We start from the raw sequence: 25,053 nt of genomic DNA on the forward strand, positions 1-25,053 counted from the left end.
ATATTGAAGCCTTTCAGTATATAAATAAGCATTGTCATTCCGACTTGAAATTATTTATTCCAGTTTATAAAATGAAATAGTTTACTCAATTTTGGTTCATTGTATTGTAATGTTTGCATACAATAGACCAAGTTTACAACAACATTTGTTATTTAAAGTAGGTGTAAGGGTCTGAGACTTTATTGTAGTATAGATGGATTGGATAAAAATACCTACACCTTTAATTTACTTTCTCTCTGGATTTTTCTATAGTTTTCTGGAAAAATATCTGTATAATAATAATAAAAGTGCCATTTATTTAAATGTATTGAAGGTCAAGTTTAATTTAATTACTTTCAGAGCAATAACTTTCACATATACATTAATACCTTTCTTGATATTAGTATTAAATAAGACAAATTAATCTTAGAATGTGTCGTCTGTTAAATATAATATCTTATAATAATATTATGTATCAATTAAACAACTGTTTTCATGTTAATAAACTCATTTTCTTGTAAAAGATACATGTATATTCTTGTCTAGCTTAGAAGTTTGCATTTTATATCAACAAGTTATCTAAATTATTCATATTTGTCCTTTAATAACATTGTAGTGTAGTGTACAGGGGCGTCCTCACTTTGACCAGGAATGAAAAGAACAATTAATTTATATGCACATTATGCAATTATTTCATTTTTGTCGGTGAGAAGAAAGCAGTTTTAAGACATCCTGCATGTCCAATATCCAAAAAAACTGTAAATATCAAACAGACACACACACATGCACACACACACACGCGCACCCACACACACACACACACAGACAGACACACACACAGACAGACACACACAGACAGACACACACAGACAGACACACACAGACAGACAGACAGACACACACACACACACACACACACACACACACACACACACACACACACACACACACACACACACACACACACACACACACTTGATGGTGAAGAAACTGGACCTTCACCTCTTCACACTGTAATGGAGTTTAGACGTGACGTCAAAAAATTACGTTTTTAACCGAAAAAGAGGAGAATTTGGATGCTTTATGGTTGGTGTATGGTATCTTTCGACTGTGTCCACTTAATTATTTTTTTTTTGGGGAAATCTTGTATAGCTATCCACGGCCCCCGGGGAAGGAGTCGTGGGTTATGTCGAATTTTTACCGACCACTGTGCCGTCGAGCCGCTTAAGTGAAGGGGTCACGGGCCATCTGTGTGGTCCCATTTAAATTTGGTTCTGACAATTTGAAAATGGTTTACTTTTTTTTGCTATTTTTTTCCATAAAGAGGTAGATGAAAGTCGCATGAAATCAAATTAGCAACAAAAATGTAGCACGTATAGATGAAAGCATTACAAGAAACCGGTTCAATTTCTTTTTCGAACTTGATACGTATCACGTGAATGTACAAAGTCTATAACAAATTAACTTTAATGGGTGAAAGATCATAATATCAATAATCATTACATATGTAATGTCACGTATGTGTATATGTGTATTTATTTTATATTATTTGAATATTTTACAAGTCTGTTTAATATACTGTACGCACATATATTTTGACGATAATTATTATGTGCAAAAGGAACTACTTTTGCCAGTTAAAACTTAGAGTTTAGAATTAAATTCATGCAACCTTCTAGTTTATTTACGTGTAAGTTAAAATGCTAAACCAGGTCCACTACGCAAATTTTTTAACAAAACACGTTTTGAAAACATTTTAACATAGTCCGAACGCTGCACCTTTTTGTTCAAAACTGAGATCTGATATTATTACAATCTTAGATTATATACATATACACTGGGATGTACCGGTCCGACCATAACTGCAATCATGTTCGTTCAATATTAACGTCTGAGAATTACAATGATGCATGATTACAATAATTATATTCTTAAAGTTAATTTCTATACTTAAAATTTCTTTTACCTATGTGTATGAGGTGGGGCTACAACGTGAAGAGCATACGAGTGAAGTTGTGGGCTAAAAGTTATGTAATAGCTATTTTGGGTATAGTTAATTAATTTGATATTCAATATCTCATATCAATATTCAATTCCTTCGGTAGAAACAATATAGATATCTTTATATTCTTCAATTACTATTTTTACACCTCTTCTCTAAGCCTACTCGTTGATTCCAAGTGTTATAATAACAAAACATTTGATAAAAAAAGCGTATTTAGCAATAAAGTTCACTCAACGGTATTTAAAAAATAGTTTATAGGCTATTACTTATATCAGTCATTCTCAAGTCAGCTAGTACGTCATCTGGTATAATTCCTACAACATGCAGCATGCTATGCAAATAAGACATTATGTTTAAATGTAAAAGTTACGTTAAATGCTATAGTGTATATGACGTGTGAAATAATGTTTGGAACAAATAAATATATCTATATATTTACGTTTTTTTTGTTTTTTTTTTATGGTTCTTCAACATTGTATTTATTTTTTATTTTTATTAAAAGCGATATAGATAAATGTTCAACTATAAAATAGTTGCTTGTAGTAAACACTCCATCGTAATATGCCGTTAGATATATTAATGTGATAATGTGTGCATTTTTTCACGTCATTATCATACTACTCGTCAACCGATAATTATTCTCAGAATATCCAGACTTGAGAGATTTCTGAATTAATTTACATCTGCATATCAATGTGACTAATCTCGGATTTGTAAATTGTAAAGATAGAATTGTAGATTTTCTATTTATTATAAAGGTTTGTTTTAATGTCAGTCGTTGTTTGTTTCTGTGTAATTAGATGGTTTTAATTATTTCATTAGCATATAGTTCTTAGCGGTTATATATTGGAGCGGTCTAACTTTTTAAAAATAAGTTGGTCTGTCGTAAAGGATAAGAGGGAGGGTATAAATGCCGCTGCACATTTATACACAACTTTGGCGACCAACCTGCAATAATCGTATAAACTAAAAGTCCTTATTATCTTAAAGCGTGTCTTGCAGTTGTGAATGGAATAGTAACGTTATGTCCTTTATAATGATCGCCTGAATTTATTAAATCATTGAATTCAGGCGATCAACATTAATTATAGTAAAAACTGTAAATGCAACAATTATCATTGTCACTGCTTTGTTAATATTGGTTATCCGTTTTCTTATTCATGGTATACTCATTAGAACTTAGCAACAGTTCACAATCAGTTTCCACAAATAGCCGCGTTTTTATTTATATATATTTATTTCAGTTATGACAATATAAGTATTGAACTTTAGTGAAACGTAATCCGAACTTGACTAGTTTTACAACCGTTATCATAAAAACGAAGGAGGATTACATACGATTCGACTCTAGTATTTTTTTATAATTTGTTAATCGATTACTCTGTGTGATTTTTGTGTTTGATATGGAATTGTTGTCATTTGGACCCATTTTAAAATTTGAACATTTTTTATTTTTTGTACTCTCCTACTACTGTTTTATGAATACACTCTTTTTTTAACCGACCAAAAATGTTTTAATGCGTATGTCTACTATTATTACTATCAGTATAAAGAGGAAACTTTTGTATTTTAATATAAAACAACTGAACCGATTTAAAGGACATAGGCGTTATATTATGTACCACGGGCAAAGTCGGGGCGAACAGCTAGTACGATATGTATCGAGTTGTTGACAACAATAATGCAGTGAAAATTAACTAATTGCCCTTGTTTCAGGTCAATTATCACAATGAACAAGCCAGAATTCAAAAAACTTCTTACACAATTCTTCATGGCGATGCCATTGGTGAGTAGCGTACCTGCCTCAAAAATATCTATATAGGTACATAGAAATTACCTATGTATGTGTGAAAAAATTGCTTCTATTAGCATATGCAATATTTAATTTGGGCAAAAACCTTATTTGTAATGTGTTCTTGTAATTTATCATTATCGCATCTCATTATCTAGAATATAGAATGAACAATAGAATATTAATGTATTTTCTTTTTTTAGATTTCCCTTGTTAATAATGTGTTAAAATGGAGCATAGGAGAAATCAAGCTGCGAATAAGAACAAATCTATCTTTGCATCTATACGAACAATATTTGAAGTAAGTCATCAGTTACCTTCATTAGTTTTTTAATATATGTGTAATTTGGTAGAAAACCAGTTTGGACACGATTTCCGTCCACATTTACACTTGATATGTTTGATATGAAATATATTCAGTATCGAAATGTATATTATTGATCTTAACATACGTGTAAAATCGTTATATTATATATATTTTTTTAATTAATAAAACCCATTAAGTATAATTATAATATACGTATTTAAAACGTTATAAACAACAGTTTAGTTTTGTATGGTGATATAGAAACAGGTTTAATATTATGCTCTTTTTATTAACCTTGAATGTTATTTTTAACAACGAAAAAGGATCCGTTCGGTGCCTCTATATAAAAAAACTGAATGTCTGGGTTAAACAAAGCTAGATATTAAATCTAATTGATAATTTTTGATGAGCAGTGGTGGTTTAGTTGGTAGGACATCAGACAAGTCGAGAGTTTGAGATGGGCCAAGAAATAAATAGAATTTTCAATTTATCTGCATATCACCACTGTTAGATAGGAAAAAAAAAACATCGTGTGGAAACGCGGTGGGGAGATCAAAGTTGAAAGACATGTAACTTCTGCTAACACTCACTTGGCCAAAGTTGTCGTTTATAGCCAAAAAATAATTGAATAATTTATCGCAAGTTATAAAATTCACTTCCTCACGAATGTTTAGGTTTTTTTTTATGTTATTTTATTGTTATTTAAATTGTTTTTGTACCATCATATATGTATACAACAAATACATGAGAAAAAAATGATAAGAAAACGCAAATATGTAGTACAAAAGGCGGTCGCCTGCGGCGATCTCTACTACACGACCTTTGGGTACAGGATGTGCAGTAAAATAAAAATAAAAATTACAACAATATTAACGCCAAAACATAAGAAAATATTAAACATATTAGATTCAAAACGAATATAATTAAATATTATGTATATTTAAAAATAAGATAAATAGCAAAACTAGGATTTCCTATCCTTATATCTAAATACAACTATTAACAAGTGAGGAAAATCTGTTGTTTTCAAAATAAATGTTTGAATTACCTACGTCATGCTTACGGCAGTTGTTTTCTCAACAAGCAAAGTATCAAAATAATTAATGTGTGTTTACTAAATAAATTTTATAAAAATGAAAAAAAATCTATAAAACATAATTTACAATTCCCGAATCAAGGCTGTCATGGTCGTTCCGAAAAAATATCCTTTATAACTGAGCCAGTCGGCCCAGAATTGCCGTTTTCAAAATGTAATTCACCTTTGTGTATACATAATATGATACATTTTTTTAACTTAACATAAATGCTATAAAACACTGGTTGAGAGCACCGCTGGTTACGAAATTTTTAAACCGAAGAATATCAAACTTCTTTTTTTTCTGATTCATAATAATTGAAGTGTTATTTATGACGTATGGAACCTGTTCAAAAGTAGGTGCTATACGCAATACGATTCATGCTTACATAACATCTATCTGCATGCTTAATTTCAGCCCGATCCGTCTAGTGATTTGGGCTGTGCGTTGATAGATCACTATGGCATTCAGTCAATAAAAAATTAACGCTTAAAATTAAAAAAAAAAAACGCGTATAGTGCACCTGGAGGATAGAACCTCTTCTTTCTGTCATTTTATTACCTGGCAACATTTAAAATCAACATCAGGAAATGTAAAAATTACCAATATATAAATTTAGTAATGATTTTAATCTTGTGTTATTATAAAAATTAAAAACATATTTACTGACATAAAATTGAGTAAATCTCTATACGACCCACTGACTACCAAACAAGTTGAACTAAAAAAACAACCTGCAAAGAATTAACATAAATGTACTTGTTAACAATGTATTTTATTTATGTGTAAAATTAGTAACTTGTAGGGTTTTATTAAAGTCAAGTAAATCAATCTTAAAAATAAAATGTTGGTCTTCCCTATGATGCTATTCATATTTGTTGCTTATATAATAAGCATAATGTTTCAACTCATGTTTTCATATTTTATTAAAATGGTAATCTCGAAATTACCATTTTCCCTTTGTCATACTATTTATTACAACGAAAGATCGAATTATTGTTTAAAAAGTGTATTAGAAATATACCTGACCTAAGAGAGGGTACTTTAAATTCTTGGTTAGTAATTTATATGAAAAATAAGTAACTAGTTTTCCTTCTCTAATCACACGACCTGCTACTTTGTAAAAATGTAGTATTGAGTCGATTGATATGTCTTACTCTTTCACGCAATACAGCTTGTCACATATGTTGGACACAAATAAAAGCATCGGGTTTTGGGCATAGGCATAGGAAATTGTACACGAAATCCCTGCTGCTGCAGGGGGGGCACGGTTATGTCAGACTCATAATTCTTGCCGATATAAATTTCGGTGAGCAACTTTTTATCCCAATATTCCTACGAAATACGGACTTACGCGGGGGAGGTTTCCCCAGGGCGGGGCGCAGCTAGTATCTTAGTATATATAAATTACATGTCACATTCTTTGTCCGCGATGGACTCCTAAACTACTCATATCAATCTAATTTGCGCACCATGTGTACTTTGATCCAGCATTAAAGATACGATAGTTTTTATTATTTCAATAATGATAAATGATTAGCCGGGCGGAGCCGGTGCGTGCAGCTAGTTAGTCAAGAAAGGTCACCGACATTGCTGGGAATCGAGAAGAGAATCTCGAGTCAGGTACGACTCGAGATTCTTTCTGACTCCAGACTCTAAAATAGGACAAAATGACACCAAGTTCCTATCAAACACAACAAAAAAATATCATTTGAAAACGGAGTTATCGAGTTACAAATCCAAAGAAAAGATGAAGATGCATTGAGAAGTAGTAAGTAAGTAGTAGTATATGTTATCCATCTAATGATTCAAATCCATAGGAAAGAAATGAATAGAAATGTCTTTCCTAGATGATATTATTGGAAATTAAAAAACTTAATTCCCTACATTTACAATGGAATTGTAATTTTTTGCCAGTAATAAACATAGTTACTTCAATACAAATGACCTGCTGGCCTCAGGTAGTGATTATGAATTTGCAATGAATGAACATTTACGTTTAAATTATTTTCAATCACGTGACTAACATTTTCTAGTTGGATAGCATCGTGCTTATAAAACTACTAGCTGCGCCCGGCGGTTTCACCCGCGTATGCCGCATCTCGTAGGAATATCGGGATAAAAAGTTGCACATATTCCAGTTGTCCAGATATCTACGTACAAAATTTCATTGCAATCGGTTCAGTAGTTCTTGCGCGAAAGAGTAATAAACATACACATACACACGCATCCATCCTCACAAACTTTCGCATTTATAATATTAGGAGGATTATCTCTTATTTGCCCTTAATTATACTTGTTATTCTAATCTGAGATAAACAATGCAACTTGTTTTTACTCTTAACCATTTTACGGCAAAATGTTCATGTTACCAAGCAATTATTGGATCAACATTTATACACACAGTATACACTACCTATTGCCTATTAGACCTTTGGACACTCCAATGTTCAAGGGCATCCAATAATAATATTTCTGGAATATATTACGTACGCCTAATATTCATTATGATGAAATTTCTTCTATTAGTTTTTTAAATATGTTTTTCATAAAAACCTCCTTCTGACGAAACGAACACAAAAAAATGTCCAATTTGGTGCATCCGTTCGGAAATTATGCGCGTACAAACTTCTCAGTGATTCATTTTTATTTAAATGAATAATAGTTAGTTAAACAATAGATAATAATTGTACTAGTTAACAATACAGTAACATTTTTTAATTAGCCTTTATATCGTTTATGCTATTAAAACGTTACACGTAACTTAACTCGGTTGTTTCGATACACACTCGCGTAGAATGAGATATATGCTAACCTATATAAGGTATATATAGGTAAGCATATATCTATATTATACAAGTCCTTTATTCCTTATAGTAGGGAACCCACGGCTACCGGGGAAAGGGGCCCTGAGAAGGTATTCCTACCGACTAAAACCCTCACTATGTTCCGTCTAGCCATTTTAGCGATGGGGCCACGGCTTGTTGGAATTCGTCCGACCCCCGTTGGTAGCTCTGCATCAGGCCAAGCGCAAACCTAGGGCGGCGTATTTGCTTGCTATACCCTCCAATGAGCGGCATGAGCGGAACACGTCACGAGCCACCTCACCGCACCGGAAGATGGATAACGTCCCCGATCTATCGCCCGCCATATTTAGAATCCTTTCAAATATATTATACTGCCGGTCCGCCCTTGCATCGCCCTTGGTACATATATATTATATAGCCTAAAGTTTCCTCAATAAATGGGCAACCTAAAACTGAAAGAATTTTTCAAAACGGACCAGTCCCTGAAATTAGCGCGTTCAAGCAAACTCTTCAGCTTAATAATATTAGTATAGATAATATCTAATATTTAATACAGAGTTTGTCGCGACAATGATATATAATATTATTTTATAGGACAGCAGTTGCATATTAACTTTCTTGATATGTTTGCATATATAAAAAAATCATAGAAGTTATACTGATACATTGCTTACTGTTTAGAAATAAAAACTACGATGAGAAATTTGAAATTACTCAAATATTAACGTATTTTCACCTTTACTACGCGAGCGATGTTTTAAGCTTGTATTAAATTTATAATATTACTTACATTATGAACATCGGTATCGTTAAAACATGTAACTGGACATTTAAATTTATATTACGTCTTAGGTTTTTTTCTAAACATGGCATTGAAATTGGTTCACGTGTGTGTGTTCTGTGCACGCTGACTAAGCACTCACACAAAAGATATAAATAATAATAAAAATCTTTATTTACCCATACCGTATATTAACATTGTATTTTTGGCTTCAATAAATAAACCAAAAACCTATAAAATCCTAGACGATAGTATCTTCCCACTATTTTTGTGGGAGTCGAGCACGCTTCGGCACGAATTGGGCCAGCTCGCACCGGGGAAGTACCACACCCCCACAGAAAACCGGCGTGAAATAGTGGCATGCCACTGTGTTTCGTACGGTGAGTGGGGGAGCCGGAGGCCCGTTTCCCTTTCCTCACCCGTCCTAGTCCATTCCTTCTTTCCAGTCGTTAATCCTTTCCTTTTCCCTTACCCCATAAAAGCGGGCAGCGCATTCACAGAGGTACTACCTTTGCGAATGTTTATGGGCGGTGGTGATCGCTTACCATCAGGCGAACCACCAGCTCAGCTACCCGCTATGACATAAAAAAAAAAAAAAAAAAAAAAAAAACTATGTATTTAATATAATTTAGTACAATATATTAAAACAGTATATCGCGAAATATATATTATTACTTCATAGTGACACATACAATAAATGTTGTATTACAATTCTAATTGCTTAAATCGTGTTCCATAAAATAATTAAATATATAATGACCAAATTAACTTAAAATATGGCTATTAAATACCATATCAAATAGTGACGTTTTTCAATCCATCGTCTTTTTAAAGTCCTTAAATTATTATTTTACATCACAATTAATTCTTTAAAAAACCTAGAAAAAGCTAGGGAGTTTCACAACTTCTAAATAATATGCTTATCTATCAGATAAATGACAAATAATGCATGATTTATATACATCTAAATATGCCTTAATATACAATCAGTCACTTTGTCATTAAGAAGTTAAACTGACCCAACTTATGTTAAATTAACACTATACTATATAGGTACAACAGCGTTCCTAAAATAAATAGGAACACAACTGATATTTTGAACCAACGTTCGAAAATTCGAAGGAGTAGCTCAATGCGTAGCGTTTTTTCTTCTGTTCTATAGAGGCTTCACCTACTACAAAGTGACGAACCTCGACAACCGGATATCTAACGCCGACCAGCTGCTGACCACCGACATCGAGAAGTTCTGCGACACCGTCATAGATCTGTACAGTTACATCAGCAAACCGCTGCTCGACATATCGATATATTTATACCGATTGACCGTCAATTTGGGACCGTCGGTGAGTAGTTGTTTGTATTATGTAATAACATTTTTTTATACCGCTTTTGAATCTTTTTTAATTTTTCCGGGTTATTTCTTTATCAACAATTGGGAAGCGCTTGACCACGATCACGCCTGCTGGTAAGCGGAGATGTAGTCTAAGTAGAACATATTTCCTGTTGGATGAGGAAAATAAAGCCTAAGCATACGATATTTATTATTTACTAACCATAACGTTATGGCACCTTACATTGATTGTTGAGCTCACTTTAATGGATTCCTTTCGGTCTTACCATATTATTGTATCTCGCTTTCTGCTTCTAGAGATTTATTGATATTTCTGTAATTGTAGACTAATGAAAATAAAAATAAACACTTTTCACTTCTTATGATTTTCACCAGTATCACTTGGATGTGTTTGCAATTTATTTAACATGGCAATTGGTAATGCATATCTGTGATGCCATTATATACTGAAAACAACTTTATTAATATGCAATGTTTTTATACATCGTACAAAGATCGTTTCTTTTTAAATGTAAAATATAATATGAGTCCATTCCATGTCATCAAAATAATGTACAATATTTTTACTAGTTTTTCCGTTCTATAGCAAATTTATTATCAGGGTCATTATTTTTTGTTTGACTGTGTAAAAATGCCAGCCAGACTATATAGTTTAGCATTATTCGAGTCTACCTCGATAATGTAAAGCGCTTCGTGCTTGCAATTTCACGAGGCATATTTTTGCAAATATTCCACTTATAATCACATGATTTATTCAGATATGCTTCGTACATATGGTAATTCCATTCGATACTTTTCCTAGACAATATATTACCTTAGACCTAAATGAACTGTTTCATTTTTGTTCTTGCTTCACTATATTATTTGGTAATGCATGATTTTTTTTTTTTTGAAAAAAATTTTCATGAAAATTTTCTTAAACAAACACATAAAATCAACAAAAAAAACTATTACACAGACTACCATCCATTAGATACATATACGCATACTTGTCTATAAATCGACAGCAAAAGCTAATAATTTATATGTATTATGTATTTTATTAAATATGTGTTCTTAGTTCTAATCTGATATAATAAAAGCAGTCATTACATCAACGAGTTGTCAGTTACGCTGCTTAGTTACAGCGATCATTATAAAAAAGGTTAATAAGCACAAAGTAAAAACTGTTACAAGACAATGGCATAAGTTTTTACACATTCGATCCTTTAAGCATAAATTTGCTCTAAAAATATTTGGTACAATATTTTCGTTTTTTGTATTTTGCGATTCTATTAAATGACTACTAAGTGAATACATTGGGGGATAACCTTTTTTTTCAGACTCCTGGCTTAATGATGGCGTACTTGTTTGCATCTGGAATGTTCTTGACGTATTTACGGCGGCCCACAGGTAATAAATCAAAAAAAGTAATCTTGCCATAGTAGCCATATAAAATGGAGTTTTTGTTATGTAAGAATAGTTATTCATTATTTTCTTTGTTTTAGGCGTTAATGTTTTTTTTTAATATTTAGAATATATAATAGTTTAAATATTTAAAATCTAATCACTGTAAAATTAAAAAAAAATGAATATTAATTTGTATGTAAATTTTCATGGACATTTTTCCATTTTTATTTTCAGCTCGAATGACGGTGCAAGAGCAGAAATTGGAAGGCGAATATAGATTCGTTAATTCGAGGCTTATTACTAACTCTGAAGAGATTGCATTCTATCAAGTAAGTTTATTAGCTACATAGATTTAAATTCCACACGTTTAATGATTATAAATGATAAATAGTTATTATGATAGTAATATCCTACCAATATTATAAATGCGAAAGTTTGTAAGGATGTGTCTGTGTTTGTTGCTCTTTCACGCAAGGACTACTGAACCGATTGCAATGAAATTTGGTACGTAGACAGCTGGACGACTAGAATAACATATAGGCAAATTTGATCCCGATATTCCTACGGGATACGGACTTACGCGGGTGAAACCGCGGGGCGTAGCTAGTATATTATAATTATAATAGTGGTACTAGCATTTTGACCCTGTAGTTAAAAAAAAATTCTCTGGGAATTAAGTGTTTTAGCTCGGTTAAAAGTAGCCTCTGTCACTTTAGCCTCCATACTATATCCAGACATAAAAATAATCTTATAAAACGGTTCAATATGATGTGAAAGGCGGACAATCAAAGAAACACTTTCGCATTAATAATATAAGTAAGGATACTAAATACGGAAATGTTTAATATAGTTCTAAAAGGTATTAGAGGTGCCGGTGCATCTATCTGTAATGATGACATCTAATCGTTGTTAAAAAAATATTATAATATTTCAGGGTAACAGGCGGGAACAGCTCACTCTACTATCGAGTTTCTACAAACTGACAAAGCATTTGAGGAATTTCCTCAATTTCCGCGTCGGTATGGGCTTCATAGACAACATTGTTGCTAAATGTAAGTTCAATGTTTATTCCTATGTATACGTTGCAGTTAACTGGTTAAATCAGCCATTTCCTCAATAGCCTAGGCTCCTGATTTAACGTTTTTTAACTACCTAGATTATATCTAAATCGAAACCTGGTTAATATAACATCGTTAAATTAAAAGTAATTAAACATTGCCGATGATAAAAAAGCCTAGGCTATTATCGAAATTATCAAAATAATTACATTCGTTTGAACATTCGTCTAATGTACGAATGTTTGCGCTCATGTAAGGAAAAACATTTGCAAATGTGTCGATCTAAGCATGTGGGTTTGCGTATTCGTTCGAATGTGAGTGATCAGCATTTAATGTATGGAAAAGGAATAAATTATAAAATAATGTGTTAATTAAAGACCATATCTATCTATAAGTTGTATGTTTAAATACTACAAGTAACATTTGCTGTACAAAGATAGGTTAGGTATATAAAGTAATGTTCATTTAAAAGCAAATAAACAAACCTGGATTAAAATACAATGTTGCGTTACTATGTTAATGGATATTGTATGTTATTTAATTTCAATTTGTATAATGTACTGAACATACAAAATATAAAACCACGGCCAAAGCTTCACTGCCTATTTCAATCTTTTAAGTTTTTGAAATATAAAGTTGCTATGTTGTGGTATATGTGACCTGGAACTTCCACTTCCCACTCTTCAGTCCTTCACTCCCTCCAAAAATCCTTTCTATGTCCCTCATCTACTAAAGTTGAATATTAATTTATAGAGGCATAAGGCCCTTGTAATTATTCATGGATAGTGCCTACAACCAGGCGGCCTACCAACCCATTTTCCCACTTGTCATATAAAAAATATAATTTGACGTCTAAATCGTTACTGTGGTGTGTTCGTTCAAGCATAACAAACAGACAGATTTTTCTATTTATTATCTTCATATGGATGTTGTCAACCGGGTAGTTTGAATTCTCTATAATTATCTATCACATATTATGCGTTGACACCAAATTTAATAATTACAGGTTTACTTGTTCACACTACAAACAGGTTTTTTTTTATTTCTAAAGATAAACTTACGGGTGGTTGATCGATTAGCAATTAATATCGTAGTTTAATGTGACATACCTATCGCACTCAAGTACTAGTTTAGATCTTATAATCTTTGCTTGCAGCACATGCATATATAAAGGTCGCCTGGTAGATATCACTGTAGGCGATACGACCGCCTTTTGTGTCAATTTGTCTTAGATGTTTTTGACATTTTTAATTGTTCAATAAAAAGTTTTAATAAATGAATATTAAGTTATGTTATAGAGAATAGAACACTGGTTCTTTGTCATTTGTATTTTTGTTATTTTTTACGTTTTACATTATATAAATTAGAAATATTTATGCAAATAGAATATGACAGATATCTTGTAAAATATCTATTTTGTAATATCGATAACTATTTTTGTTTTTCCATTTAGATGTGGCGATTGTGGTCGGCTTCTACGCGGTATCTCGACCGTTCTTCGTGAAGGATCATAACTTACTCACGACGGGCTCGGAACAGGATAGATTTAGGGTATGAATAATTTAATAACACTGACATTTCAACAAAAATAACGCTAAAATAAATTATTCAGCATTCTGTTAATGGAATTCTTTTTAAATTAAATACTATTAAATATTTAATTTAAACCCCCAACTAATATACAAACCCCCAAGGGAGTATGAATATTTAATGACCACGCGAGCGAAGCTGCGAGCAACAGTTAGTAATTGTCTAGTTATTTGTTCATTCCCAATAAACGATATTAATATTAAAGTAATTACATTGTATATGTCGTTATAATCAACTAGCATTCTACTCGTGGCCTCGCCCACGTGGTCAACATGTCTGTATCAAATTTTATCTAAATCGGTTAAGAGGTTTTGTCGTGAAGAAGAGGTGGACAAAGTTGCTTTCGAATTTATATGTAAATTTCCAATTACAGTTTATTATTACAATATTAAACAGCACTTCTAATAACACAAGTATCTATCACCAGCACTACTACACATACGGCCGTATGTTAGTCAAAATGGCGGAAGGTATCGGGCGGCTGGTGCTCTCCGGTCGGGAGATGAGCAAGCTGGCCGGGCTCACGGCGAGGGTGACCCAGCTGAGGACTGTGCTGGCCGATGTCAATAAGGGCAACTATGTGAGGACCATGGTGGAGCGGCAGCCGAATGGCAGCTGTGAGTTGAAAAAAAAATTGATTCCATGGTTTAAACAATTGTTAACCATTTATATAACACCAGTCGCTTGCTGTGAATTTATCCGGATGGATCCGGGATAAAAAATTTAAATACAGACTTTTACTTGCGTCAATTCTTGCTATCTAATAGTAAAATTATTTATATGTCTTACGTAGTTTTAAGTCGTAACAAATATATCCTATTGGCTAGTGTTTTGTTAATTTTTGTTGTTTATTTTGTATTTATTGTATCTGATTAATATTATTATTATTTTATTATTTATCTTTTACTTACTTACTTATCTGGCGCGGTGACCCCAAAGTGGGTCTTGGCCTCCAACAACAAAAGACTGTTTATCTTTTAATAAATTAAAATGTTTTTATTTTCGTGTTCTCAGTAAGTTCAGGCCCACTCGCGTTAACACCAGGAGCCGGCCGAATCATCTATCAGGACAAGATAATTCGATTCGACAAAGTTCCACTTGTCACTCCCAACGGCGATGTACTTATAAAGGAGCTCTCTTTCGAAGTCAAGTAAGTTATGAACCGACTTTTAAAAAAGGAGGTGATTATATATTATATTTGGTATATTTTTTATGTTTGTTACCTCATAACTTTTTACTGGTTAAACTGATTTTTATGATTATTTTTTTATTTGACCCATATAATTTGTCCCTTCTGATATTTTGATAGGGGATTACTTTTTTTGTTAAAAATAATTATAATATCATACTATCACAATTAGTTTTAATGTAAATCCTGTGTGTTTGTATGAATGTTTGTATAACTTTTGACTGGATGTTGATCCACTTTAAAAAGACAGATTTAATTCAATCTTTGTACACTTAACAAGGATCATTCACAATAAATAATTTCATGAGTTTTTCTTATTATCCTGATTAAATAATTGTGGTTTTTTATATGTATACTAGCTGCGTCCCGCGTTTCACCCGCGTAAGCCTGCATCCCGTATATACAAAGTGCCTATGTGTTATTCCAGTTGTCCAGCTATCTAACGTACCAAGTTTCATTGCAATCGTTTCAATAGATTTTGCGTGAAAGAATAAAAAACATACACATACACACACATCCATCCTTACAAACTTTCGCATTTATAATATTAGTAGGGTATATATATTTAACATAACAAATAATATAACAACCAGGTCCGGCATAAACGTGCTGGTGTGCGGGCCGAACGGGTGCGGCAAGTCGTCGATGTTCCGCATGCTGGGCGAGCTGTGGCCCATCTTCGGCGGCGCGCTCACCAAGCCGCCGAAGGGCAAGCTGTTCTACGTGCCGCAGCGCCCCTACATGACGCTCGGCACCTTTAGGGACCAGGTGAATTTTTTTTTTTTGGTTGCTTGATTTTTTTTGGGGGGGTTTTGGTAAAGAGGTTCTTCTTTATTCAATTGTTAAATTAAGTTCTTTTTTTTTTGGAGTTTTCGTAAAGAGGTTCTCGTTTATTCAATTGGAGGATTTGCATGAGGAATCTGTTTACGTGTTTATATGAATGGTGAGGTGTATTTTGAGGCATACGTATACAGGATGGAATTTTGTAATTAAGTGAAAGTACTCTTAATACTGTGGTTAGACAATTTCACAAAGAAGACATCCCATTATATTCTTAATATTTTATCTTTAAAAAATGCATTCAAAACTTTCCCAAAAATTCGCCTCCCCTACCCGGGAATCGAACCGATAATGTTTTATTAAAATTACGCCGTGTTCTTTTATTGAATCAATTGTTAGAACTCATTATAAAATTGGAATCTCCCAAATGATCTTGATAACTAAAATGAGAGTGAGGCCATTAAATCTGGTCTTATAAATTTAGTGGGTCCTGTTAAAGTGACCTCCAAGACACCTTAAAGATCCATTTGTTTATTTATGTGAAGAACGTGTCAATAATCAAAAACATATTACCACAGATAATCTACCCGCAAACCCGCGAGGAGATGATCCGCCGCGGTCGCACGGATGCTGAGCTGAACAGATTTTTGGACATAGTGCAACTGTCGTACTTGAGCACGCGAGAGGGGGGATGGGACGCTGTGGAGGACTGGATGGATGTGCTCTCCGGGGGAGAGAAGCAGAGGATAGCTGTGAGTTTGTTACACAAGTTTTTTTTTAACTTAGCCATGTGTAAGACAACAAGAAAAACAGTAATCAGTGTAAAACACATCTTAGGTATAAAGAGTATTTTTTTTTCATTTAAGTGCTATTTTTACTTGTCTAGAGGATTTTAAACTAATTCCGCTTACTAATTTGAGGTAACAGTTCAAAATTCAAAACTTTGTAATTTTGCTATGTAAATGCGCAAATTACTCCCTCTAAGCAATATGAATATGAAACTTTTAAATAAATCGATTCGCAGAAATAAAACGTCGTCGTCAAACGTTAAAAACATTATTTAACATTAACTAAATGAAAAAAACATTATTTGAATATTATTTATTAATAGCGGCCCGCCCCGGCCTCGCCCGTGGTACATATATAGGCTTCCTCAATAAATGGGCTATTTAACACTGAAAGAATTTTTCAAATCAGACCAGTAGTTCCTGTGATTAGTGCGTTCAAACAAACAAGCTAACAAACTCTTCAGTTTTATAATATTAGTATAGATATAATAGCAAAGGTATAATAAAAAATTATCTCAATCAATTAATGTATAATTCCTTGTTTATAAACAGAAAATAAATATCTTATTTATTTGTATAATAGATGGCGCGTTTGTTCTACCACGAGCCGCAGTTCGCCATTTTGGACGAGTGCACGAGCGCCGTGTCCGTTGACGTTGAGGGACAAATGTATCAATATTGTAGAGAGGTAATACTATATAATCCATTATTGTATTAGAAAAGGATATTGAGTTGAATATAATAATTATTAAATTGAATTAATTTGACGATGGTCTTTGTTCTATAAAACTTTTCAATGAAAGCAAGAGAGGCAGAAAAAGCCATCTATTTTTAAAAGTTAATTAAAAAAGTATAAATAAACACAAAGGAATTGAAATACTGTATTTCAATTAGAATATCCTTAGAATTAGCTAACGCAAAGAACATTGGCTAGTTAGATTCTGCACTGATTTTCAATCCAAAAATTCCAATGTATATTCAATTGTTGAGAATTTTTTTTTTTAATAATTGAAAAGATTAGATTACGATGCTTGGTAGAGACTAGAGAGGCTAGGCGCTGCGGTTACGCTACGGTTTGGCAAAAAGATGCAGGTTCAAATACCGCCTCGTGATCACATTTCTTCTATTCTTTAAAATTAAATTGATTTCGTCTCTCTCTATATATATAAAAATCTCGTGTCACAATGTTAATAAAGTTAATAAAATACTGGAAAAGAAATACTTCTCTGAAACGGCTGGACCGTGAAATTTTGTGTACATAACGGGTAGCGTTTGCCGGGTCAGCTAGTCATTGTCTTATATTTAACAATCACATTTCCAGATGGGCATATCCCTGTTCACGGTGTCGCACCGCAAGTCGCTGTGGAAGCACCACGACCACTACTTGCAAATGGACGGTCGCGGCGGTTATGTGTTTGGAGAAATCGATAACAGCACGCAGGAGTTCGGCTCGTGATCGCTAAATGATAATTAATTAGTAAATACACAAACGATCATGCTGCATGACATGCGAGTTGCTCAAATCTTCTGTCGAATGTTGTGTGGAGCGAGACGTTCTAAAGAGTCACGTGCAAAAGTGGAGTTGGTTATAATTGAAAATAATTGCTAATTGCTAGCTGAAAATAATATTCGTATTAGAATGCTATGTGAAAAATTATTAACTAATTCTGTAATGCTATTTTATAATATTCGATTTTTATCCTATTAGAATTCTATTAATATTCGATTTTTTTTTAATACACTGTGATTCCAACTTTGAATAAGTAGCTTCACTCGTGTGTACTTTAGAATAGTCGCAAAAAACTGTTTGATAGTTTCAAACATTTTTAAAAGCAAATAGGCACAATATGATGACATGTAGCATGATTATGTGGGATGTGTTCTAGACAAAACTGTTTTAATATCATCGACCACATGGAAAAAATGTAAAACGATGTATTAGCCATTCCAATGTGCATAAGACAGTGAGAGACAAGCTATGATATCGTTTTATCTTTTTTACTCTAGAATACATTTAACCTTCACAGCTGGATAGAAAATTTATTAATCTAATTCTAATAGATAAAGAAATTTGATTTTGCTTTTAAAATATTTATCACAAATAGATTTTGGTGAATTTATTTCACTCTTATACTTAATGTATTAAAGTTATAGTAATGGAGCGGTAATACGTAAACAAAATTTAAAATTGGAATGTTTTTACAAATCTGCGATTTGAAAAAATTATCTACATCGTGTTAAGTATATAGATACTATAATAGTGAATTTTTATATTTTTACAAATTTTAATATAAAAGATAATCTGAATGCTTTTATATAATTTACATTCTTAAAGGTTCTGTTAGGTATTTATGTAACGCAGTCACACGTCGATATTTTATATAATAAAAAAATCACATTTTCTTATAAACCTCTTAATATCAATACATAATCAATAATAATAATAGCAGTATAATATGTGAAGTTAGTAATCCAACTTGAACCAATATGTTTTGTATTAACCAATAAGGATGATAAAAACTTCATAGTGGTTTGTTACACGGGTTTTTTTTATTTATTATCTGTGGTATTATGATATGGGACTTTTACCTTTTACTAGAAATAGTAGAAACTACTGTTTACTACATTGTAACAAGTGAGTATATAATTTTAATATTTTTGACACACGTAGGACGTAGATGTTTGTTAACTTTTATACACAAATATTTTCTCTATATTATAAATTAATGAATAAATTACTTTATAAGTTGATATCGTCATACGTATTACGTTAAAATCAATAGCGCGCAGTGTCAAAGTGATTGCTGGAGTGAGGATCTTGGAAAAAACTTTACATAACTTCTATTTTGATATTTATATGAATTTTAATTAAATAAATACAATATAATAATATTTAATTTTGATTTGTCACTGGCGAAATAATATTTATACTCATTTAGATACATTTTATTTATGATTTTAATGAAACATCACTTTTTAAACAAATTATGTAATTTTTTTAGATGTTTATATCCTTTAGGCTGGAAAAGACAATTCCTTTTTATTCCATTGTGACCAAGTCATAAATGTATTATGTGATACATTTTTATTGATGTATTTTATATTATTTGTTACTATAATGCTTTAGAAGAAAGCTCGTAAATTTCTTGATTGTTTTTGTTGAATTATAGAAAAAAAATAAGCAAGTACAAAAATCACAAAATGTTGTGCATACTTCAACTGTTTATTATTTAAAGTATGTATCATTTTATATTATTCTTAATAGTTAAATAAACTATAATCATGTATATAATCATACAGGATGGAATTTTTTTAATTTTAATTTCATTACCTGGGAACGTTAACTCTCTCTGTTCTCCTATTGCTATGATCGTTAGAGCTAATTACAAGGATAAAATCTCTCAAATCAAATGAGAAAGAGACCATAAAATCCATAACTTTAACAGATTTGAGTCATTTCGATGTGCCCAGTGAGTAAAATTTTGTATCTACATTCTACAGTGTATTACAAAATTCCACCCTGCATAATTAAATAAAAAAATTCCACCCTGTATAATTAAAAAAAAGAATAATGTGTACCTCGAAAAAAGCTAATTTTACATTTTGTTACAAAAAATCTCAGCATCACAATTATTTGTTGTCGGGATAAGTTACCATTTATACTATTCTTTTTGACTTGACCTATAACTACTTGACTTTTACAATTTAATAATAATTCCATAAGATTATGACAAATACATCTTTCAGTTGTGATTTTTTAGTATTAGCATTTCAACATTCTTATATAGCATCAAGATTTTTTACACACAATAAAACGAATATAATGTATAGATACATAATAGAACATTTTATGTTCATTTGTATTTTATAATACATAATTTTTTATGTTCTTTTAAAACACAACAAATAAATAAACAAGTGATTGAGCTTAAGTCACTTGCATCAATTCTAATGGATTTAAATTTGTCAATTCTTTGTTACTTGTTTAGACACTAAAAAAAAACCTTTCAATTGTAGAATCAACTAAATTGTTATTACAGAGTATACGTTATAAGTAATTTATTTAATATTGTCGATCCTCGTCAGGATAATTAGACAAGCTCATGAATTCATTGTATTGACACCAATTCTTGATAAGTATACAAAGTTTTAATTGAATATGTCTGCTTTAGTGGGTCGAAAATGAGTCTGAAGGAGTCAGTTTTATGCAAGCATGCAAACAGGTAAAGAGAATAATAAAAATATATTTAAAAAAGCTCACTCATATTAAACATGACTTAATTTTAATTTAATTGAACTTTCTTTTGAAATTAAATCACTAAGTGTATCAATGGGTGTAACAAATGTAGACATGTAATTTTTATGTGTATTCTAAAGAAACGTAAACTAATAAATTTCAATGTGAAAGTTGCTGTGATAGATTAAGTTTATGTTGTTCTTGTTGATGGGTGTTGGGTCAATAAAGAAGGGTTAAGGATAATTTATGTTGTCTTTTATTTATGAATGTATGAATGAATGAATAATTCTGTTCTGGTTCTTGGACAATTAAAGCATTTATTTAAGTTTAATACTTTCTATTGATATTCTTATTAAGACCAGAAAATAAAATGGTCCATTTATAAATAATTTCATATCTTAATTAAAAACAAAGCTTAATTTGATGTGCGTGTTGTCTCTCTAATCTTCAACTTATTTTATGTGAGGAAGAAAGAAACAAAAATTTATTGTTCCAATGATATACCTATATAATGAATTAGAAATTAGTGGCCAATTGATTTGACGTTCGGCTCTAGTCTTGTTGATTTCATAAATAAGCCTGGTGTCGAACGTCGTCGATAGTGATAAAGGATCACCCATGCCTTCAACTCGCGCGTTAAGTACTAACTAGGAAGAAATGCATTTAATATAATATTACATAATTCCATGTTTATTACATTTTCGACATAATCGTATATCATTGCTATCCCTTTTAAGTTTAAACGTTCTTTACTATATATTAAGGTGACTTTAGATAAATCCTACATTTTTCAGGATTAAGTAATAAGGTATAGGTATAATAGTTAACCAATTTGCTTGTTGCAGTAAACACATAACAAAAAAGAGTGTATTATTTACCATAACTCCAGAAAAACCATGTTCAATCTGTTTATTATTATGACATAATTATAACACTCGTAAATTAGAAAAAGAATCAAATCGTTTTGTATAGAAAGTTTCATACAAAGTAAGTAAGTACAGGATACCCATTAAATTTTTAAAACTCGCGCTATAGCAAAGCGTCATATGATTTGTGAAAATTTGACATATTTATTCCAATTTACACAAAAGAAAAAGTATCAAAGTTTTTCCAATGATTTTTAAGTAGGAAAATATAGCCAATTTATCTAATGTTTTTGTTGTTTTCTAAGTTTAAAATTGAATTGAGATATCAAAATCATGTAAAATACAATTTCCTCAAGGCTCTTTAGTGATTTTGATTAAAATTGCATTAAATGGAACGTTGTTAGAGCAGCGCTTCGCATCAGCTGTTAAAGAAAAAAATAACGGGAAATCGACGATGGAGATTGGTCACACCGACGGCCACATCAAATCTGGGGGTCTAGCGTGTGACCCTGTTATTTCTATCCTATAATAAAATAGCTGTGTAATTCTTGTTAAGTTCTGCTTTGTCGAAATACAAATATAGTAAATTATAGTGTTATTTATGTGTAAAATATGGAACGTGCAACTGGAACTGAGGTGTTCGGGTGTGGCTCGACCCAATCCTCGGACATAACGCTAAATATACAAACGACGACTGGTGGTAATTTCTCCATTAGCGTGAACTGTAAAAATTCAGTGGAGTATTTGAAGAAACTTGTTTCGAGGAAATTGAAAGTGTCTAAGGATCGAATATGCTTGCTACATCGTGAAAGGTAAATTCGGAGGCGTCAGACGCCAAGCCTCTATTGTTAAACATAGGTATCGCGGAAATAAGTTGCGTCGATACGATGACGCATCCGCGTCCTTTGACTTGATTATTGATAAATGGTTTGCTCTTTGCAGACAACTGATAGACGGAACATTGGAAGAAAACGGCTTGTTAGATGGATCACGCATTACTTTACTTCCGAGTATCGAGACGGGGCTTCTGGTACGTACGTCACACAATTTCGCAAGCCTATTCAGTGTCCCATGATAATCACGTGTTTCATAACAATGTTCAAGTAATCAGTGAAGTTATCATTTTCAAGTGTTTTTGTAATATTTTTATTTCTCCTGTTTACAGAGCCAGAGATCAGAGAACTCAGTGATGCAAGCATTGGAAACCTTAAATGATAATCAAGTGAATGACTTTCTAAGTGGCAGGTCACCTTTAAATCTTACCATGAGACTAGGAGACCACATGATGTTAATCCAGCTACAGTTGTCCACCCTGAATTCTGGTGCAGCCAGTGCTAGCCGCTCATTGAGGACATCAACACCTACTAAAAGTACTACACACACAAAAACTGAGAGTGAGCCAGCAGGCCCCCAGACAGCCCTACCCAAAACACAAAATGAAATAAATCCTGTAAATGATGATAAACACAAAGAAGAGTTACATGGGCTAGAAAAACAGGATTTAGATTTGTTACAGAATGCATTTGACTTATATAGGTCAATGGCTGAAGAGAAATATGCTGAGAAAATTGATGCAAACAAAGAAGATGCATTGAACTCTTCAAATTGCACATTGTCTGACTTGACTGATACTTCTGTGGAGAGTGAACAGTCTCCTATAAAGTCCCTATCTAATTTGGTATCTAGTCCTATACACGCTACCTCTGAGAACAGAGATGCAAAAGCAATAGCAAACTCTGTGAAAAGTAGCTTGTTAGACTTATTATCGAATAAATCGGCCAATGACATGCCATCAACTAGTGCATGTGATAAGCCTTGCACATCCACAGCACATACAGACAGTTCGATGAGTGATGATAGTGATAATTTTACTGAGCAAAGTTCGTTCTTGACTGAAAATACTATAGATGAATATCCAATGGAGAATTTGTTCAATAGTGCAGTTGACAAAGGGCTGTTCACAGAGCAGGATGAGACAATGATGGACCGTGAAATATCCAACTTGGCCACTACTAGTCATGGCACTCAAGAGTCAACTTCAGGCCCATTACCATCCTTCCAAAGCATAAATGAACCATTAAAAAATAAACGATTCCAATATTTGTTACACAAAACATCCAAGTTTAAGCATCCTATTGGCCAAAATAAGCAAAAAGCTTTCATGCAGGTTGCCAATAAGAATAAAAAAAGTGTTCAAACTGATACATCGTTCCCACAACCGTCTACCTCAAAAGTGGAGCCCTCCACACCTAAAAAGACTGCAACTGGTAGTCAAACAGATATTTATGCGATACCATCAACTTCTAAGCAAACACCTACTTCCACAGAAGAAGGTCCAGTTATAGACACCAAGGCTCTAAAGGAAGCATCTAGAAGTCTCACACAGAAGTTAAGGAAGTTATCAAAGGAAGTGCTGACAAAGAAAATTGATCTCAAGACATTGGAACAATCAGTGCGGTCAAAGATTAGTCCTGGAGCAGTGATTGAGTCGATGAAACATCATGGCAGAGGTATTTACTCAGGAACATTTTCGGGGACCCTCAACCCTGCTCTTCAAGACAGGTAATTAAATTTTTTTTTATATAGATGGGCATATTGTCTTCATTTATAATAGTTCATTTGTCTTTAATTTAGTTCAATAAGAGGTTTATGATAAATAAAATTGATTAGTTTTTTTATTGCTTCTATTTATCACATTATAAGATTTTTCTATTATTTTTGTGCTTCTAGATTATTTCAATTTATTCATGAACTGAAGATATGTCCACATGTTAGCAGAAAATGTAATATATAAATGAATTTAACAGTATTTTATTAACTCATTTAGAATATTCTTAATATTGCTTATGTAAAACTAGTGGTCTACTGGACTTCACCTGTGGTACATATCACTCAGTCTCTCAGCCTCTCATACAAATCCAATGGTGAAAGAATTTTTGAAATCAGTTCATCAGTTCTTGAGGTTTGTCTGTTCAAACAAACATGCTATATACTTAGTCTGGCCATAAATACTGTTACACTTAATTATAAAAAAATATTACATTTGAATTTCGAATCT

At 32.3% G+C, this 25,053-nt stretch overlaps 2 protein-coding genes across 2 annotated transcripts in view; both read left to right on the forward strand.

Annotated features, from left to right (window-relative positions):
• LOC119831231 (ATP-binding cassette sub-family D member 3) overlaps positions 1 to 21,372 on the forward strand; it is a 23,828-nt gene extending 2,456 nt beyond the window's left edge. The window contains exons 3-15 of the mRNA XM_038354521.1: positions 3,701 to 3,770; positions 3,980 to 4,077; positions 9,910 to 10,090; positions 11,421 to 11,490; positions 11,722 to 11,816; positions 12,422 to 12,539; positions 13,999 to 14,096; positions 14,563 to 14,752; positions 15,150 to 15,285; positions 15,918 to 16,092; positions 16,683 to 16,856; positions 17,476 to 17,580; positions 18,214 to 21,372. Of these exons, the coding sequence (XP_038210449.1) occupies positions 3,701 to 3,770; positions 3,980 to 4,077; positions 9,910 to 10,090; positions 11,421 to 11,490; positions 11,722 to 11,816; positions 12,422 to 12,539; positions 13,999 to 14,096; positions 14,563 to 14,752; positions 15,150 to 15,285; positions 15,918 to 16,092; positions 16,683 to 16,856; positions 17,476 to 17,580; positions 18,214 to 18,348 (1,645 nt within the window). The 3' untranslated portion in view covers positions 18,349 to 21,372. The remainder of the gene's footprint in view (positions 1 to 3,700; positions 3,771 to 3,979; positions 4,078 to 9,909; positions 10,091 to 11,420; positions 11,491 to 11,721; positions 11,817 to 12,421; positions 12,540 to 13,998; positions 14,097 to 14,562; positions 14,753 to 15,149; positions 15,286 to 15,917; positions 16,093 to 16,682; positions 16,857 to 17,475; positions 17,581 to 18,213) is intronic.
• Positions 21,373 to 22,450: 1,078 nt separating this feature from the next.
• Positions 22,451 to 24,561, forward strand: LOC119831448 (midnolin homolog). The gene is made up of 3 exons (XM_038354787.1): positions 22,451 to 22,807; positions 22,938 to 23,025; positions 23,161 to 24,561. Exons 1-3 carry the CDS (start codon positions 22,608 to 22,610, stop codon positions 24,559 to 24,561), a joined length of 1,689 nt encoding a protein of 562 aa, XP_038210715.1. The 5' UTR covers positions 22,451 to 22,607.
• Positions 24,562 to 25,053: the final 492 nt, after the last annotated feature.

Source organism: Zerene cesonia, chromosome 13 (assembly GCF_012273895.1).
Source record: "Zerene cesonia ecotype Mississippi chromosome 13, Zerene_cesonia_1.1, whole genome shotgun sequence".
Lineage (NCBI taxonomy): Eukaryota > Metazoa > Arthropoda > Insecta > Lepidoptera > Pieridae > Zerene > Zerene cesonia.

What these genes read in the sequence shown, in the direction of transcription:
- LOC119831448 (XM_038354787.1), top strand. Translation starts at nt 22,608, where the DNA reads ATGGAACGTGCAACTGGAACTGAGGTGTTCGGGTGTGGCTCGACCCAA. An exon ending in TGCTTGCTACATCGTGAAAG is followed by an intron (nt 22,808 to 22,937) that starts GTAAATTCGGAG and finishes TGCTCTTTGCAG; the next exon opens with ACAACTGATAGACGGAACAT. An exon ending in GTATCGAGACGGGGCTTCTG is followed by an intron (nt 23,026 to 23,160) that starts GTACGTACGTCA and finishes TCCTGTTTACAG; the next exon opens with AGCCAGAGATCAGAGAACTC.